Genomic DNA, 20,421 nt, shown 5'->3' on the forward strand with positions numbered 1-20,421 from the left:
AAATCAGGATGTAGCTGTGCGAGATGGCTCACGCCTGTAATCCCAGCACTTTGAGAGACTGAGGCAGGAGGACTGGTTGAGCCCAGGAGTTTGCAACCAGCCTGGGCAATAAAGTGAGAACTCGTCTCAACAAAAAATCAAAAATTTAGCCAGGGTGGTAGCATGTGCCTGTGATCCCACATACATGAGAAGCTGAGGAAGGAGGATTGCTTGAGCCTAAGAGGTCAAGGCTGTAGTGAGCCATGTTTGCGCTACTGCACTCCAGCCTGAGTGAGACCTTGTCTCAAAAAAAAAGAAAAAGAAAAAAGAAATAAGGATGTACTTGGTCCATGGGGGAAGATTAGGGTTTATGCTAGCAGAGTACAGTGGAAGTAACCACCATAGAGTTGATGGGACCTTGAAACTGCTCAGATTTAGGAAATGGGCATATTTATGATACATAGGATTAAATAAAAACTTTTTTTTTTTGAGACAGAGTGTTGCTCTGTCAGCCAGGATCGAATGCAGTAGCTCAATCACAGTTCATTATAGAGTTTTGACCTCCCAGGCTTAAGTGATCCTCCTGCCTCAGCCTTCCAAGTAGCTGAGACCACAGGTGTTCATACCATGCTCAGTTGTTTTTATTTTTTATTTTTAGTAGAGACGAGGTATCGCTATGTTTCCCTGGCTGGTCTCAAAAACATGGGCTCAAGCAATTCTCCCACCTTGGTTTCCCAAAGTGTTGGGATTACAGGCATGAGCCACTGTGCCCAGCTAAAGAAAACGTTTAAAAACAGCATTGGTTGAAAAGATAAAAAAGAGACAAGACTTGGGTTTTAGTCCTGGCTTCACGAGTCCTGTACTTACAAACATGTGACTTTCTGAGCATAAAAGTCTTCATCTGTAAAACGAATAGTTTTGGACTAGATATTCATCACAATCCCATCTGCTACATAACTCTGTTTTTTTGTTTTTTTTTTGAGACAGTGTCTCGCTCTGTTATCCAGGCTGGAGTGCAATGGCATGATCTCAGCTCACTGCAACCTCTGCCTCCTGGATTCAAGCGATTCTCCTGCCTCAGCCTCTCGAGTAGCTGGGACTACAGATGCATGCCACCACGCCCAGCTAATTTTTTGTATTTTTAGTAGAGACCGGTTTTACCATGTTAGCCAGGATGGCCTCGATCTCCTGACCTCGTGATCTGCCTGCCTTGGCCCCCCAAAGTGCTGGGATTACAGGCATGACCCACCACGCCTGGTCAGTTGGTTGACTTTGAAGTCAAATGATGTTTAAGTCTTTTTTGTTTTATATTATCATATTTATTTCATTAATATAGATAGTGTAAAGTGCTCTAGAAATTTTTAATATTTGTCCTGGTACCGCGTTCGTTACATTTCCCTTTACAAAATATTCGTATGTGTGCAGAGGTAGGAAAGAAAATGGAATAAAGGAAGAAGTGACGGAAAGACAGAGATAAAGAAAGAGGAAGAGAGGAAGAAAGAGAGGATTAGCCAGAGCCCAGGAGAGACAGACAGGACGTATGAAACACTGATTACATTGAAAAATTCATTAAACCAGGAACTTTGTCCAGGAAAAAGAGTCACAAGAGTGCTCTTATCTAGAAGGATCTTTTAGGCTAAAGTGCAAATGCTTCCCTATATACATTTCTTTTTTCATAATATACAGTGACAGGTATAGAAGAAAATGTTACTAACCTTCTAGTAACTTAGTTAACTTGTTAGTCACAATTCCTGTATCTTTGAAAAAGCAAGATATATTTTGAGGGTAAACTAAATTTTAAAATGAAAAGTCCCTCAGAGAAGAAATACAATGGTTATTGAAATTGCTTCTAAGAAAAGGTACAATAATTGTTTATAAAAGATACAAATATCAGTCACATTCACTGTGTTAATAAACTATTCCCCATTTGTGTTATGGACTTTAGAACACTCTACCTTTTACATGATTGCTAAATACCCACATTAAAGGAGATATGATTAACAGAGTAGCATGTATTATCACCCTGTACATCTTATCCTCATCTTTTAATGTTCTGATATGACATAATTATCAAATACCACTGTATTCCACATCTGGGATCTAAATGTATGAACTAAATGAAATTTGTGAACTAAATTTAAATTATATTAACTATGGCATTAAAATTATGATATAACATATTTTTGAGAGTATTAAAGATATCTTTTACCTTCCATGTTAGGCAGACAAACAGGCACATAAAGAATGAGAAAAAATTCATAATAGAATCCTATGATACTATGTATACTCTTAAAAGGATCCAAACACAACACGTGTGATCATGTCCCCCAAACCTTAATGAAAGTTTGATATAATGAACCTCGCTCTTCTCCTCCTTCGAAAAGAGTGGAATCATAAATGGAGAAAGAAGACTGAAATAGGGCAAAATAACTAAATGAAAAAATATTAGTTGCTAGATATATCACTTCATATTTTCACTGATGTTATATTTAATTTTCTTTATGCTAATACCATGTTGCAAACAACACACATGTCAAATAAGATGATTAAACTGTGCCTGGAAAATTAAATTGTGCAAACTTACAGAGAAAAATAAAATTTTTGATACTTAAAGAAACATCACTAAAATAAATTATGATTATAAATTGCAAATGTGATATGACTCTAATATAAGAACAGATAAGAAGGATTTGTGAAAGTAATTTCCTCCTTATATTCATGGCGATCATCCTGGAAAATGATTATACACTTGAGTTATGAATTAGAATAAAATCAGTGAAGCTTATGTAGCAATATTGTGATTAAAAGGAAAGAAGCACATTTTAACTTTTGCTACATTTTATCCATTTGGCTAATTTTTTTTTTACAAAGTGATATAACATTTTTAGACAAATTAGGATCACTCTTAAATTGAAATAATTATTTTTAATGACAAAAAGAAATATTTAGATATATGGATTTTAGACAGTACTCATGCTTGGACACTAAACTGTATTGCTTTTTCCCGAGATGCTGCTGCTCATTGTTATTGGTTAAGTGTACAAGAATGACTACACAGAGCAGCTAACGTCATGTAGTGTAACATTACCTTAGAATTCAAAGGAATGCATCCTAAATGTTTCATGAATAGGGAAATCTCATAAAACGTTTCCATTCAATACTGAGAATAAAGAGGAATTAACAATTAGATGTGGTCACTCTCAGATTAAGAAGGATGAGAATTAGATGGACAGACATCAGGACAGACTAGGAGAAACTGGACTGAGTTTTTAATTTAATTTTTTTCTTTTTTCTCAATGTAATGTTGGCTCCAATGACTTTTAACCCTTCAGATGCCCTTGTGTGAAAACTAGTTACATTGAGGATCTTAAATATCATTGCAAACCAGAGTGAGCTGGTCTCCATGGATGTTAAATATCCCTTTCTGAATTCCTCTCTTATTGCTTTCCCCTTTCCAGACCTCTAGTATTGTTCCCTCATAATATTCTCTGCACAGTGTCCCCATTCTTTGTTTGGTCTTCTTGGCTTTAAAGACATGGGTTCTGGCACAAAGTCATTGCTTTGGTTAAAATTTCAGCTTCAAATGGCTTGGGTAATTTATTTAACTAACCTGTACTTCGATTTTTCAATCTGTAAGCTAGAAATAAAAATAGCACCTGCATACAGTGTTACACTCTATTACATATTAAAACAATTTATACTAAGTGATTTAATTATCCAAAATGTTGACTGCATTTTAAAAGAGTTAAGAAATTTGAGAAAATGCACAATAAAAATTGGTTTTGATCACTGAGTCCTCCTTCCTCAACTACTCTAAAACATTCCCAATCTCCTTGTCAGAACTAGTTCTTATACTGAATTTCCCAAGAGAAGATCTGTAATATGTGTAATTAACAATCTAGCCATCAATCATTCATTATCATTCCAAGTTTTTTAAGTGGGACCTATTGCAGCTAGAATAAAAACAATGAGTTTTTACATAACTTGAGCATCTGGGTTCATTCAACTGAGCCTTATATATTTGAGCTATAAAGTAAGAATACCCAAATATAGGAAGCTTCTTACTGTATCTCCAATATTGAGTTCAATGCAACACGTTGTGTGGTTTACTAGTGGTTCATTAGTAAGAATTCCCTCTACTTAATTTGTGGTGACTTGAAAGAAAAACCTAATCACTGATTACTGTAGCTAGGTGGATATTGTAAAACTTCTCTCTCAAAGGTTCCTAGAAAAACCCTATCTGCCAAATCAAGTGATCATTCCTCAGCACCATTTTATTGGACCTTTCTTCAGCATTTGCTAAAATTATTACACTGTCCTTGACATTTTCTTCAACTGTTTGGCCCTGTACTTTTCTCCCAATTCCCTCTTTATCAAGCTACTTTGCTGGCTCATCATTCTCAGCTGATTTTTCAAATTTGTGCATTTCCCAAAGTGTTGTTATAGCTTTCCTTTTTTATTCTATCCCTGAGTAGTTTTTTATTTAATTCTATATCTTTAATGTCCCATCAATACTGAAGGCACTATCCTTCAGCTTCTACCTTTCCTGTAAGCTCTAAGACTCACATTTCCAGTTGTCTCCTAGTCATCCCCAAGTGGGCCCCATTAGCACCTGAAACTCAACTTGCCCCAAACAAATTAAAATTATATCTCATATCTCTTCTTCTCCTATAATAATTATCAATGAATATCTACAATATCCAGAATCTATTTCTTTGTTAACTGTCTTGCCTGCTCTCAGACACTATGTCAGCCCTAAACATATCTCGATCTTTTTTGGTTTCTTGCCCACTGCTTGAGATTCAAAGCTCTAGTCCCTTCTTTGATTTCTAGCTAAACCCCTTAGTCATCTTGTCTCTTTCACTTTGAGTTCTGAAGCTGCAGGCTAACCCCACCCATGACCATGGCCCTGTGGACCCCTATCTTGGGAAGGGATCTTAGTTGCTTGGGATGTGTTAGATTAGGTAAATTATTTTTTTCTATTAGTATATTAGAACTATTTTAGTATTATATAAAATCCATTTTAATTTTCTGTATTTTCAATAATTTTAAAAGTCAGATTTATCGAGGAATAATTTACATAAAGTTCACACAACTTAGTGCAAAGTTCTGTGACATTTGACAAACGGATTTAGTCATGTAAACTCACCGCAATCAATATACAGAGTATTTCTATCACCCTAAAAATTCCCTGATGCTGCTTTGATGTCAGTCCTCTTCCTGCCTGCCCAGGTAACCACTGACCACATTTATGTCTAGCTTTTTCTTTTTCTTCAGTAATGTTTTTAGTCTAGAATTCTACTTGCTGAAGGCATAGAAAACGAAATGTAACAAAGCTGTAGAGACTACACAGTTAAAATCTATTTTAGAACTTAGTACTACTGTTCTCTGAAAAATCAAATTCTTAAAAATAATAATACTCTGTATATCCCAGGAATTGTGCTAAGAGTTTTGCATGTATTACAAGTCTGTCACTTAATCAGCACAACTTTACGAGATAGGACTTATTTTTTTCTCAATTTTACTTAGTAGACAATTTACACAAGATCATATAACTAGTAGGTGACAGAGATTGACATGCCCTTCTCCAAAACTTATGATCGAAAATATTGTCATGAAATGACTCTTCTTTCTCTCTCTCTCTCTCTCTCTCTCACACACACACACACACACATGCACAGAGTCAGATTTTATTTCATTCTTTCCTCTTTTTCCAGCATCTTTCCTTCCTTTTGACATCTTGACCCTTTTCTTTTTGAGCAGTTTCTCCTCTGTCCATTTTTTTTGGTAATATTTCATCTGATTTCCCTATGAACCCAACCTTGGGCTATAATATAGTCATTCTTTAATATTTTTACAGATTTCCTTAAATTCTCACCCCTTTACTCTAAACAAGCCTATCAACCTCCTTCATACTCAGCACAATCTATAATCTATAACTATGTTCTTCCCATAAGTTATGCAACATAATGTATTAATCAAATTATTTTACATAGCTTTCTTCATGTCAACTGACCTTATTTTGAAATATATGTATGTGTGTGTGTGTGTGTGTATATACACACACTTTTTTTGAGACAGGGTCTTGCTGCATTATCTAGGCTGGAGTGCAGTGCTGCAATTATGGCTCACTGTAGCCTTCAACTCCTAGGCTCAAGACAACCTCCCACCTCAGCCTCCCAAATAGCAGGGACTACAGGCGTGTGCCGCCACACCCAGCTGATTTTTAAATTTTTTTGTAGAGATGGGGTCTTGCTGTGTTGTCCAGGCTGGTCTCAAACTCCTGGCCTCAAGTGATCCTCCCTGCCTTGGACTCCTAAAGTGCTGGGATTACAGGCATGCACCACTGTGCATGGCCAATTTACCTTCGTATATGTTACGTTTTCATCACAGATATAGAAGTATAGGGCTTTAAATGGGCAAAGAGGAAGAAAGGGATCCGAAAAAAATCATAACTTAAATTCACTATGTTCTAATGAATATTAAGTATTGTGTACATGTTAATATTTACTAAATCCTTGATCACAAACTTGGCTTATTACAAATGTACTCTTTCATTTCAACTCAGAAAATTTAACAAATATATTTTAATCATAACTGTCATCCAGTGCTACACTTTACTCATTCATCTTCCTGTAAAACTTAAAGTTTAAAAACTCCCTTATCCTTCACTGACGCTTAAATGCCTGCTCGCAAAAATACTTTATAGCATAAATTATTCTCCTCTTCTAAACTTTAATTCCCTTACTTTATCTTCTGTTTAAGGGTCTTTAGTATGATGTATTTCCTGGCTACTTTACATATCTGGTTTCTTCTTACTCTTCTGGTTTAGTTCAAACATCACTTCCTTAGATAAGACTTCCTGGATTATTCCATCAAAAATAGCTCCTTCCCCACCCCAATCCCACTAGATTGCAAAAGAATTTTAAATAAGAGCACTTAAACTATCTAAGTTTAACTTTTTAGGGACTACTTTCTTTCAAAAAGATAATTTCCATGTGGGGAGATCTTGTATGTCTATGTCACTGTTATGTCTCCAGCACCTAGAATAAGGCCTGATGCATACATATTTAATAGATGTTTGTTGAACAAATAAATTTTTGGAATATAAAATATCTTTATAGTAGGAGAATACGAATTTCAGAAATAACCTTTCCTTTATGGAGAGCAATTATATTGCATTACACTTTAATATACCATATAATAACTAGGAATGATTTGAGTCTAGCATAGCCAAATTTGCTGATTATTTGGTTATTTTATAAGGAGATTTTAATAGTCTTGGAATTGTATTCCTATCTTAGTAAAGACTCATATTTTCACTACTAACACCTGAAATCTAGAACTGACTGTAATTCTGAGCACAAAGTATACATTTGGGCATTAGAAAACTATTTAAAGAAGGAATTTGAATAGTTTAAAATGATTTGTATTAACAATATGCTTCTGGCCACCTGCTAGACATTTAATGAAAAATTTCTCTAATTTTAAACACAAGTCTTCAATCCTAAATGAGAAAAGTGGTAGACTATGTCTTTTTGTGTGTTTTCCTTTTTTGAAATATATTTGCTTGCTATTGAAGTGGAAAATTTTTCATTTTGGCTGGTCATTTATTTTTATTTTTTCCTGTTGGTTGAAAGTATACAAACACGCACACATACACACAAATTATCAACCCTCCACCTTATTTTTTAACAATGATGAAACTGAGATTGGAGAAATTAGGAAACTTGTCCAAGATCACATTGGCCTTCAAATTTCATGTTTTATTGCCTATACCAACATGCCTCTAAACAGGGCAACAGAGAATAAAACATTACTTGTTTTATTGTTCTTTAATAAAAGCACGGTTTCGGTTTTTTGTTTTTTTGAGATGGTGTCTCCACTCTGTCGCCCAGGGTGGAGCGCAGCGGCGGGATCTCGCCCGGGGGCTCGCTGCAAGCTCCGCCTTCCGGGTTCACGCCATTCTCCTGCCTCAGCCTCCCGAGTAGCTGGGACTACAGGCGCCCGCCACCACGCTCAGCTAATTTTTGGTATTTTTAGTAGAGATGCCGTTTCATCGTGTTAGCAAGGATGGTCTCGATCTCCTGACCTCGTGATCTGCCCGCCTAGGCCTCCCAAAGTGCTGGGATTACAGGCGTGAGCCACCGTGCCCGGCTAATTTTTTGTATTTTTAGTAGAGACGGGGTTTCACCGTGTTAGCCACTATGGTCTAGATCTCCCGACCTCGTGATCCGGCCGCCTTGGCCTCCCAAAGTGCTGGGATTACAGGAGTGAGCCACCGCCCGGCCTTTTTATTTTTTTTGAAGAAAAATCTAGAAGTAATTTGTCTTGTTTCTGGTGCTACGGATGAACAAATGAAGTGTTCAAGGTATAGTCCAATGCCCAGTTCTACTATTAAAAGAAATTTTCTCTTTTTAAAAATAATCCTGGAAGTGGGTATTATACAAACTCCTTACTAATTCATCATTACAGGTTACTGAGGTATTAAATCTGGATTCAAAATCCTGCTGATTTTGCTTATAACAAACATAAATCATAAAGAGTTAATAATGTATTTATCTAAAAAATAACCTCTTGACATAATTTGAGTTGTGTAATAATTAATAAGAGCAACCATTGTTTGATTTTTTACTGTGGATGAAACTTTGTAACAAGTTCTTTACAGATACTACTTCCAATTTCTTTCAAATTACAAAAAAGAAATGTGTTTCTAATGTATATGGCAAAAAAATTCTTCGTTTAAATGGTTGTGTATGCATATAACTTATTTAGCCATTGCCACATTATTTAATATTCATGGTAAGATCATTTTTATTGTTACAAATAATGCTTAGTGAACATATCATACATATGTTTTAATTTGAATTTCTATTTCTACAGAGTCCAAAGTTTATGAACATTTTTAAGGTTCTTCATTTATATCGCAGAAGTGCTTTACGGAAAGGTTATGCTAAATTTCACTGCTACTCTGTTATCATACTCTTACCATGGTTTTTTTTTCAAATTTTTTCTCTCCACATACAGGCATCACCATGGCGTTTTAAATAGGTGGACATGATATCTCATTTAAAATAGTATTTATTGATTGAATAGTATTTCATGATTGAAATGAAATTTTTTCATATGTTTACTTACCGCTGCATGTCTTGTTTAGAGAAATGTCTGTATATATCCTTTGCCCATTTTTTCTATTAGAGTTTTATTGAATATATACTTTGTAAAAGTTATTCAGATGTTAAGGCTTTTAACATTTTATCTGAGTTGCAGCAAATATCTTCCCAACTTGTGTGCCTTTTATTTATGATTATTTTGATATTCTGAAATTTATACCTGCCACGTTGCACTCAGGATTCTTCCTCTTTTTAAATTTATTTCATTGCTTTTATTTTTAGGATGGCTTTCTTTTTTCACAGAAATAAATATTTTATGCTTTCATTAAAACATAATTAACCCCTTAATCTAGCTGGAGTTTACTAAGATTAATAAGAAGTGTTAAGCAGCCAGCCCAAAGTCATATCCCTAGTGACAGGCAGAACCTGAATAATAATTCATACCTGATTTCAATGCTCTTCCTCCTTCCACCCAACTATGTTTTTCAGAAATGATAAAGCTTAAGAGTACAGGTGCAATAAGCTTGATGCATAGATTTGCTTGTCAGTTATCTCCTAAACTAGCAATCACAAACTAGTATATCTGTAATGCATATAACAAAGAATTAATTCTAGATAATGGAAACAATGCATACACATCAAAATGCAGATGATCTGAAATAAAAATTCAGTTTTCATGTATTTTTGTAAAAAATAAAATTCTTTTATAGGGCTTGCTCTGTAGTGGACATAGTTTTCATGTGTTTTGCACATTATATTTTGGCTAACTTAATCTTTGCAATATCCATTTGAGGTGGTACTATAATTATTCCCATTTTACAGATGAGGAATCTGAGGCACAGGGTAACTTTCACAAGATCATGGAGCAAGTAAGTGGTGGAGCTGATGAGGCAGTTTAGTTCCAGAATCTGCTCTTATACTGCTTCTCAGACCAACATTTCTTACAGGAACAAATATTTTCCCTAACAGCTGAAATTTTTAGGACACAGAGTTAAGGTGGGTGATAGGCGTAGGTAAAACAGAATGTTATAGTATTCAGAATGTATGAGTAATACATTCATAATTTAGCAGTAACATCTTAAATTCAGGATTCAATTTCCAGTGTAGATGAAATTTTATATCTAAAAATAACTACAAAATGGTGCATTCCAAACCTCGTTTTAAATGACTGACTTAAACACTAAATAGCTAATTGTTCCATAGTTATTTGTTCCATGTTGGGGTATCCTTACTCTTTTGAGTTCCAAGAGCTTTAATTATTTTCTTTTATTTGAATATTTATAAGCTTTAGTAAATTGAGCTTAAGTATTATACTTTATCAATAGAAGCTGTCATATGTGATATTTTATATGTACATATATATTTCATTTGAGACTTTTTTTAGATGTATCATAATACTTAGTAAAATATTTAAGCTTAAGCTTATATAAAATATTCCTATATACTAACATTTAAACTATCTATCCCAGTATTGAACATAGCATTGACACTTTGTGCCTCCTTATAGACTGAGTGATTTGCATTTTCAAGATTTCAGGGTACTAGGGTTATATAAGGTTTTCATGACTGAGCCATCTTGAGTATCTCCGTCTTTGACTTTCATCAATAATACTGAGTTAATCAAATAAAAGATGTAATCAATGCACACAGAGTATCTATAAAATGGATAGAATGTGAAATACAATTGATAATAATTAAGATTTTGGAAAATTTCAAGAACAGCTTATATGTGCATTTATATGTGTCTGTACATGCACATATATTAAATTACTACTATAATGAATGTTACTTCTCTTTACTTTTAAGGACATAAGTGCAACAATATGCCATATAAAAGCACAGAGCATTCAAAATATGTCATATATGCCACTCAAATCTGACAAGAATTGACATACAAGTTTGAAATGATACATGCTATAGTCTGAATATTTGTGTCTCCTCAAAATTCATGTTGAAACCCTAACCACTGAAGTGAGCATATTAGGAGATGGAGCCTTTGGCAGGTAATTAGGTCATGTGGGTGTTGTGGGATTTGTGCCATAATGAAAGAGGCCAAGAGAGATCCATTGCCCCTTCTACCATATTAAGACAAAGAGAAAAAAAGATGGCGGTCAATGAACCACAAAGCAGGCCCTAGCAGACACTAAATTTGTTGGCGCCTTGATCTTACTTAGACTTTCCAGTCCCCAGAACTGTAAGAAATAAATTTTTGTGCATTATAAGCCACCTAGCTTATGACATTTTGTTACAGCAGTCTGAATGGACTAAGATAATACATATCAATGGGCAACATTCAGAATAATCAGAGAAACAAAACAGAAAAGAGTACTGTAATTGTATTAATTTTTAGAATTTTCACTTAGCTAACCCTAACAGGAAGTGATTATTTTACTAAACATTATAATTACAACACAAAATATATGTTACTTATTCCCAACTGTATTTTTATTAAGAAATGTTTGAAATCTATTCCATTTGAATTGTTAAGCTTTTCAAATTAACATTAGTATCTGGAAGACAAATGGATCAGTCTGAAATAGTAATTTATAACATATTTCTCAAACTCTTAAGGTAGCACAGATCCAACTATAATAATAATTTAATAATTATTATCATAATATCATAACAAAAATAAATATCACAATAATAATAATTAATCTAAGAGACTGGTGAGAAACACAGCTGACAAAACATTTTTTAAGCTGAGATCTCCTTATGAGTAAAATGTATATTATACAAGCACCAATCTTGTCAAATGCTCTAAATCAGGTCTGGAAGTAATTCTAAAAATTTTTGTAGTTGAAACTTAAGATATTAGTTTATGTAACTTAACAAATAGTATTTAAAAAAATTATTTTGTATTAGACTTGTTTAACAACGATTTTAAAAAACTGTGATATGAAATTTCATATGAGTAAGAAAAGGTGTACTACACCCTAATAAAGCATGCTACTTCTCATTTAAAAGAAGCTTCATTATGATTTGCAAGTGCTAAGTCAACATTTTTTGCTGCTTTCAGATGTGTAATCAATTCCTCCATTTATTGTGTAGAATGATGTAGTGATTGTAATTGGACCTTGTAATGCAATTGAAGGTCTTATAATTGTGGTTTAAAACATAAAACATATACTTTGACCAAATATGTTAGTGAGGTAATTGGACTTGTGAAATCATTTCTCCATCATATTTTGGGCTAAAATTTATAAAGAATGATAACCAACTTGCATATTCATTAGAGATGTGAGTGACAGAATAATAAAGATATTACCTTTTATTGGCCACATACTACAGTCAGTTTTTGAAAAGCCTTAACTTTAGTTTGCTTTTATTAAACAGGTGAAATACATTCTGAATTGCTTGTCACAAAATTTACTGCTTCCTCTTCTAAAATGATTTCCTTTTTCTCTGAATGTTTTCCTATCCTCTGTATTATTCTCACTTTACTCTTACTTTGGAAGAGAATGCATTAGTCTTTATTTATCTCTAGGCTTATGTGAGTTTGTAGAATCCCAAATACTGCTGGTTATATAGACCATGTCTCCCTTACAGTATTAGGGGTCTGTAACAGAAATCCAGAAAGCTCAGGCTTCAACTTCATCATACTAGGAGGAAAATGGGTGTTATAGATCTATAGCTACCATTACAATTTTAAAAGTGTATGTTAAGAAAGACTTTAAATTATGTTTAGTTAACTATGATAATTAATTTAGAACTTAATATTTGAAGACAATAAAACATTTTTGCCTCCATAAATTTAAACATTCAACACACATCCTAGATACCATTTTTTTTTTTTTTTGTAAGAAAAGTTGCTTCCATTATTAATCTTCTCCTCTTTGGAGTCTTCCAATTCTCTCAACCAAGTCCTTTTCCTCTGCCTTTATGCATATCATAAAGATTCCTTTGCTCAACCTTTAAGTTGTACCTCTGAATTTTCTTCCCTCTCTAAGCTTAAATTCCTTATTATTCTCCTTGTTTTGCTACTACTAAATTACATGGTTCATTCCTTCCAACCAGCACTCATTCTTAACATTTTCCAGTTGGTACGTCAAAACCCTACTATCCTGAGCTTCTTTCTCTAATTCTTTCTGCATTGCTTAGAGACCTCCTAATCTTTTCTACTGTGGTCTAAAACCCTGTTCCTTTTACTTAAATACAATATATCCCTCAACTTCATCAGAGAACGTTCATTTCCCTTCGTATCATGAATGGAATGTTGACCCTTCAAGAATACTATCTCCCTCAGAAACATTCTGAGGGGAAGCTGCTCAAAATCCTTTAACTTACATATATACTATAGAAGCTCGGAAACGGCATCAACATTCTTCTTGGTATGAATTGCTGCTTCCACATGTTTACTTTTCTAATCTATGTGAAGTCTATGCCTTTTATGTTCATACCATTATTCTTCCTTGTTGCTACCATCTATATTCCAGGCAATTTCCTTCACATATCTATCAAGCTGAGGCCGTCAATAATTTCAATGTCTGCATCAAAATTTGTTGCTTTATTTGCATTCCCAAACTGTAATCCATGCTCCATCTTGGAAACTCACTCCTCAAAACAAACATTTTATCTTCACATTATTTGGAATTGTCCAACATCTGAAAATTCTAAAGATAATTAAATTGTCTCTCATAATAACCTGCTTAGTTTGCTTCTATTGCCTTAGATATCACCACAAATTTCATTTCTTTCATTGAGACCTTCTCTCCCAATTCATCAAAAATTCTGCATGATTTTACATGAAAACATGATTTAACACAACATCCTTCCCAATCCATTTGAACATCACTTCAACTACTTCCCTTGCCAGCCACCCTAAATATCCCTATTCTCCTCTACTTTCTATATAACTGCCCACAAAGTTCCAGCTGTGATCCAAATGATTAATTACTACATCCAAAGTGTACTAATGAGCCAATCATTACACAATCTTAGAGAACTAATGCCATCACAAATTTAGGGTCTCCACTCAGCTAAACTATAACCATTCTTCAGGATATCCTTGGTGAGCTCCCTGTCTCATTTCCCATGGTATTCTTAACTTTAAAATTTCCCCAAGCCATCAAGAAGCCTATTTTATATTAACTACCTTCATTTTTTTCTTTTCCATCTCCTTTCCCTTCTATTTGGTTTCTACCCAAAACTTTACTGAATCAATAAGGCAAAGATCATTATTGACTAGTTCTACCATTTAACAACATATTTGTCTTCTCTAGAATTTGTCTCCGCTGCTTATACCCCTTTCTTAAGATTCACTTCTATCATAGATTTTTTTTAAATTCTCTTCTTTCATGAATATCCTACTGTCTTTAATCATGTTCAACATAGTTTTCTGGCTTTTGTTCTTTCATCCATTCCTTAAATGTAAATAAGTGCTGGTGATCCCCAAATTTTGATTCTTGTCTCTCTTACTCTTCACATACTACTGACAATTCCATTAATTCCAATGGCATCACTTGAATGCTGATATGCTACCCTAGTCTATGTCTCTAACACAGACTTCTCTCCTGAATTCCAGACAACCAATCATCTGTACAAGATATTTATACGTGAATATTTCTAAAAGTGAATTCTGTCTTTCGCCTGAAACTTGTACAACATATATTCCCTATCCTAATAAAATGTACCATCAAACATTTCAGTCACCTGAAATCATTCTATTCCTCTTCTTCCTGCATCAATAATATCCAGTCTGATCAGTGACCGGGACTTGTAGGTTCTACACCTTTATATAACTTCTCATGTATTGATTGCCTCTACTGATACCTTAATTCAGACCATTATCATTTCTTAACTGATTCATTACACTATCTCCATATATGACCTTTCTGCTTATATTGCTGCAGTCCATCTTTTACATAACTGCCAAAGTAATCTTTTAGAAACAAATATCTACCTATTCTGTTGCTTTATATGTTTCAGTAACTTACACAATCTTTATAAATCTGGTCTCTGCCTATTTTTGCCTAAACTTGTGTGAAGCTATTGGCCATACTGTTTCCTCTGCCTGAAATGCTCTCTACACAAGAGGCTAACAGTGTTCTAGCTTTTAATATTCAACCAAATTCTTCTATGAAGTCTTTCTTGAACTAATATCTATCCTTCCCAGGGGAAAGGAATCATACCATCTTTTCTGATTCCATTATATTTTATATATATGTGTATATATATATGTACATACACAATATATATACACACATACACATACATACACTCACACTAGGAAACACCTGCAAGGATATATATACACACACACACATACATACACTCACACTAGGAAACACCTGCAAGGATAGGGAGCTATTGTGTGTCTCCTGTTACTTCCAGCACTTAGAACAGTACCAAATGTGTTTAATGAATGCTCAAGTTTCAGCTCAAGTGTTACCTCTTCTAAGACACTTTTTCTGACTGTCTAGTTGAAATACGCTTTATTTCAGTTTATATCTCTGTAGAATATATTGTCAGAATAAGCTGCACTGACACATAAACAGACCATGTTATCCACATCTTTTAACTCTTCAGTGATATTGATAGCTTTTTTAGGGTATTAGGTCTTTGGTATTCTCCACAGTGTAGAACACTGATGAACTCATGTTAGAAATCAAATACTTTTGAAATTATTTTAAAAAACCAAAAACTACTTTTAAGTCTAAAATGCTTGAAACCAAACATATATTTCTCTGTGTGTGTGTGTGTACCTAAGCATACACATACACACACATTCTATTTGCCTTTAGTTATTCAGTTTATGGAAAAATTACACATATACATATTAAAAAATTAATTATTTTACTTTTATCCATCTAATTGGAGCAGTTGCTGTTGATAGTTGAATATACAAATGCCTAAATTAAAATACTCATAAGATTTAATATTTTGTTATATTACAAAGGAATGAAAAATTATGAAATGAATAAAAAATGATTAAACATTTCTAGGACAAGTTAGATAAATAAAATAATAACAAAAAAAGCAGAAGAGACAGACCTGCATATCTTCTCCTTGTAGAGTCCAGTTCTTCTGTGATCACATCGTGTAATGGACAGACATAGACAAAGGAGATGGGAGTGAGTGGATGTACTCAAAAGGTAAAAAGTGACACTGATGGAAAGGGCCTCAAATCATTTTGAGAAAGAATCCTGTGTACAGTTTTAGGGAAGATATAATCAAATGCATTCCACAAAAAAATACATAAGAACTAATGGCAAGTTGATTTTGCTACTATAGGTTAGCAGATTTAGAAAAATAAAGTTAGTGTAGAAATAAAGAGGATCCAAAAGTTTACAATTATTTACGTACAGCAAATCCTGAACACCAATGCTGAAGAAAGATACCATTAGTAAAAACAGTGTTAGTTGTATGACCACATTGTTCAAGACATTACTGAGTTAATTTAAAATCTGTTACAATGCTTTCGAACTTTTAATTGTCTGAAGAAAAGATTTAATTGAGTCATCACCAAAAAGAGCAATACAAATAGTTTCAACAGATTTCTATTCCTTTTATGCTTCCCCAGTAAACCAGTGTGCACACAAAAACAAAGAATGGTCATCAGGCTAATATTTAATTGAATTATTTCAATACAGCAAAATATCATAAAAATTTAATGAAGTAATAATTATAGTACAAGTCTTTATTAGAAGAGTAGCTGAAATATATGGCTTCATTTCAGCATTAAAAATCCAAACTAAACTTCAATGTAGACAAATTTTCTTTGATCATATTCCCTTTTAATCCTATTCATTCAACAGATTCTTACAAATGCCACTTTATAGATTATTAAAATTTATGCTAAAATGTATCCATCCAAATCCATAAACTATAACAGATATTACACATGTTTTGGAAATACTTTTTCCCTCAGTGCTAGTGAAGAAGTTCAAATAACATTTTACACAGTGACTTCAAAACAGAAAAATGTCTGTTAAAATCAGCATTCTAAGAAAAAATTTCTTCCAAAGATATTAGTGAGCATGATTGACACAGATGAACAATATGCCACAAAACCAAAATTTTCTATTTTAATTTACACACTTAGCGCTGAATCAGCTACTACAAATTCTAAAATCAAACACCACATTTAAGTTCTGCAATAGTTGCATCATTCTTTTTGAGTGATGTATACAGCAAAGCATATTGCATCAAAATATACTTGCAATATCAACATATTAAAATTATAGCTCTTTAGAGAATGATTTCCTATAACAAATTTGTCTCTTTATATGAATAGTGATAAAATAAAAACTTTCCATTAGACTAAGTCCATTAGTACTAGCTAAGATGACCAATGTAGACAAATTTTTGTTAGAAAAAACCCAGAAATCTTAGTATGAATTATAGAAAACTGGAAAAGAAATGACATTTTGAAATTTAATATCATTTTCATTATTATATGAACACATTTTTTCACCTGTTGAAAATAAGACATTAAATCTCATCACAAATTACAAACCATACTGCTAACAGGATTAACCACTAGAAAAAAAATCTTCATATTCTTCTGAAATTTACTAATACATATTAAAATGATACATGCTATGTTTTTGTTTCCATCATCAATCCACCTGCTTCTCAAAGAATAAGAAGGTAGGAAAATCACAGTTTATTAATAACCTAGGCTAATGCCGACTTTCATATGTTGCATTGTGTTTTTAAACACAAAATTTCCCTAGATATACATTTTCCACACTACTAAAAGAGTTTTCTCAAATGTTAAAATGAAATTGGTATGAAGTGGATGAAATAATGGTTTCCATATATTCCATCTCTAAGAAAAGATTTTATTGTTTGCAGGAAGTATTAAAAACTACACAAATAAATGAAGCTTCTTTCTTCACCTAGTATTTTCCTATATTTTGGATTACTTTATGTGTTATCAATCCAATAGTTTTCATATTACGTGGATCCAAATATGAAAAATTATTCTCAATTCACTCATTAATTAATTTTAGTGAGTAACAGAGGCACACATAGTTCCAGTGACTTACCCAATGATAAAAAACAAGTTCAGTTGCAGAGCCAGAAATAGAACAGGGGTCTCCTGATTACCAGGTCAATTTTCTTTGTACTAGATACTATATGACCCAATGAAAACATGTAAAATACAAAGTCAAAGAAGAAAAAATAATTCTCTCATGGTGACGCCTGAACTGGACATTTTATTATACAGTATTTAATTAAAAACATTTTTTTCAAAGTGGCACATTCTGCAACTGTCAAGTAATTCACCAATGCTTTCATTCTTGTAAGGAATATGGCAAAACTTATCTTAGAGTCAATAAAAAACTTTTTTTCAGGAAGTACAAAATTTATATGACTAATAAGGGGATGAAAATGAAATATTTTGAAAATGATTTCACTACTAACAAAGTATCAATTAAGTCATTTGCCATAGTTTATCTGAATATGATCCATTAATGAGTCCATAACTAAGCTTACATAAAAATATAACTTTAGCAAATAAAAATTAATGTAATACATAAAATCTCAATATATAAATATAGTTGTATCATATACATTTAAAATATTTTTGGTTTTTTGGATTTCCTGTGGTTATAGTTTTATTATGTACTACTGCATTTAAACAGCCTCATTTTAAAAGAGAAACATATAGTCAACTACCTTACTTAAGCAGCCATGTCTTAGGCAAATGATAATATGCGACAAGTACTTATTTTGCATATAGTATTATAATGACTAGCAGACTTCGGTGAACCTTGAAAGAAGCTAAGAGCATCCCCTCTACTTCTCCCATATTTCTCATTACCATGCCACAGTCAAATATTCTACTTTTTAGTGCAGTTAATGAAGGGTTCTAATGAGAACTCTTTTTTTTCATTTATCCAATAACCAGTTACCAGCCTCTTCTATAACTAATAAACTCAACTTTTCATCTAATCAATAACCAGTTAAGACTGATTAAGGATAGTAACTGTATTCCCTCTTTTAGGTGCCCAGGTACTATTACAATTATGGCTGGATCTTTGTTTTAGACAGAAAATATAAAGAATTTCTTTGTAAAAACAAAAACAAGTACAGTGTTTTTTGTTCATTCCATCATACAAAATAAAATATTTTCATAAATTATGATGAAATAAAAGACACATAAATAATACTGAATAAACTCATAAGCACCATGTCATCACTTATGGTAAATTATTTTACAACAAATATTTTAAAATTTAAGATACCATCAAGTTGCAAACTATTTAATATAAAAAGCAAGATGGGTGTGATTTCATTATTGTGTATCATATAGTGTGCTTATACAAACCTACATGGTATAGCCTACTACACACCCAGGCTATGATATAGTCCTGTTGTGCCTAGGCTACAAACCTGTACAGCATGTTATTCTATTCAATACTATAGGCAACTGTGACACAATTGTATTTTGTATATCCAAACACAGAAAAGATACAGAAAAAATACAGTATTATAATCTTATGCGACCACTATCATATAGACATCCATCCTTGACTGAACCATCATGATTTGGCACATGATTGTATATCTACATATCTGCATATATAGATATTAATGCATGTATAAAATCATTTTCACAAGCATATTTGGTAATATAGCAAGTTCATGAGAATATGATGTGAGCTTTTATGAAAATTTTGTGCAAACTAAGAATTCTTCCCTTGCCAATGTAATAATGTTTTAACTATTGTTATGTTTCTACTGAACACATATCTCACGTTCAAATAGAAATGATCATCTGTAATCAATTAAAAAAAGACAAACACATGGGGCCTCTTTATCCACAAATGCAGTTTGCACCAAGGGTATTTGATATCTATCTGAGATTCTGTTGATTGGCTAATGTTCTCACTTACCACCATTTACAACAGGCATACACTTGGTACTGTTACCAGATTTAATTGCAGTTGAATAAAATATGTCTATGTCTCATAGAAACAAGCACTATGTTAACAAGGTTCCTGACACAATGAAACAGAAGCATGAAGATTCTAAGTGTATATTAGAATTTGAATATAATTAGAAGCTAACCATAGTGTGAGGGCTCATTGAGTCTTAGAATGTTTCCTTTGGGGGAAGGAGAAATACCTTTCAAAAAAGAAGCCTAAGAAAGAACCTAGTAAGAGGGCCTCAGTGATACAAAGATCAGAATAGAAATCTCCTATTAAAACTAAATGCTTACCAAGTTTACAGATGACAAACTAGAACATCTCCACAGTGACAAAATCTTTTTGAAAAATTTCTCAATCCAAATGATGTGAAGTAATCATTTCTAAACTAATTATTTCCAATAATTTTGTCTACAACCATAAAATTACTGAACATTTACAATAATTTC

At 33.0% G+C, this 20,421-nt stretch overlaps 1 protein-coding gene across 50 annotated transcripts in view; it reads right to left on the reverse strand.

Moving 5' to 3' along the window:
• Positions 1–20,421, reverse strand: part of RIMS2 (regulating synaptic membrane exocytosis 2) — a 752,308-nt gene that overhangs the window by 201,660 nt on the left and 530,227 nt on the right. For 21 of the 50 annotated variants that reach the window (XM_050800643.1, XM_050800641.1, XM_050800634.1 and 18 more), the window contains one exon: positions 16,086–16,118. The exons of the other annotated variants lie outside the window; for them this stretch is intronic. In XM_050800643.1, coding sequence (XP_050656600.1) covers positions 16,086–16,118 — 33 coding nt within the window. The remainder of the gene's footprint in view (positions 1–16,085; positions 16,119–20,421) is intronic. 50 annotated transcript variants of the gene reach the window in all.

This window comes from Macaca thibetana, chromosome 8 (genome assembly GCF_024542745.1).
Source record: "Macaca thibetana thibetana isolate TM-01 chromosome 8, ASM2454274v1, whole genome shotgun sequence".
In the NCBI taxonomy this organism is placed as follows: domain Eukaryota; kingdom Metazoa; phylum Chordata; class Mammalia; order Primates; family Cercopithecidae; genus Macaca; species Macaca thibetana.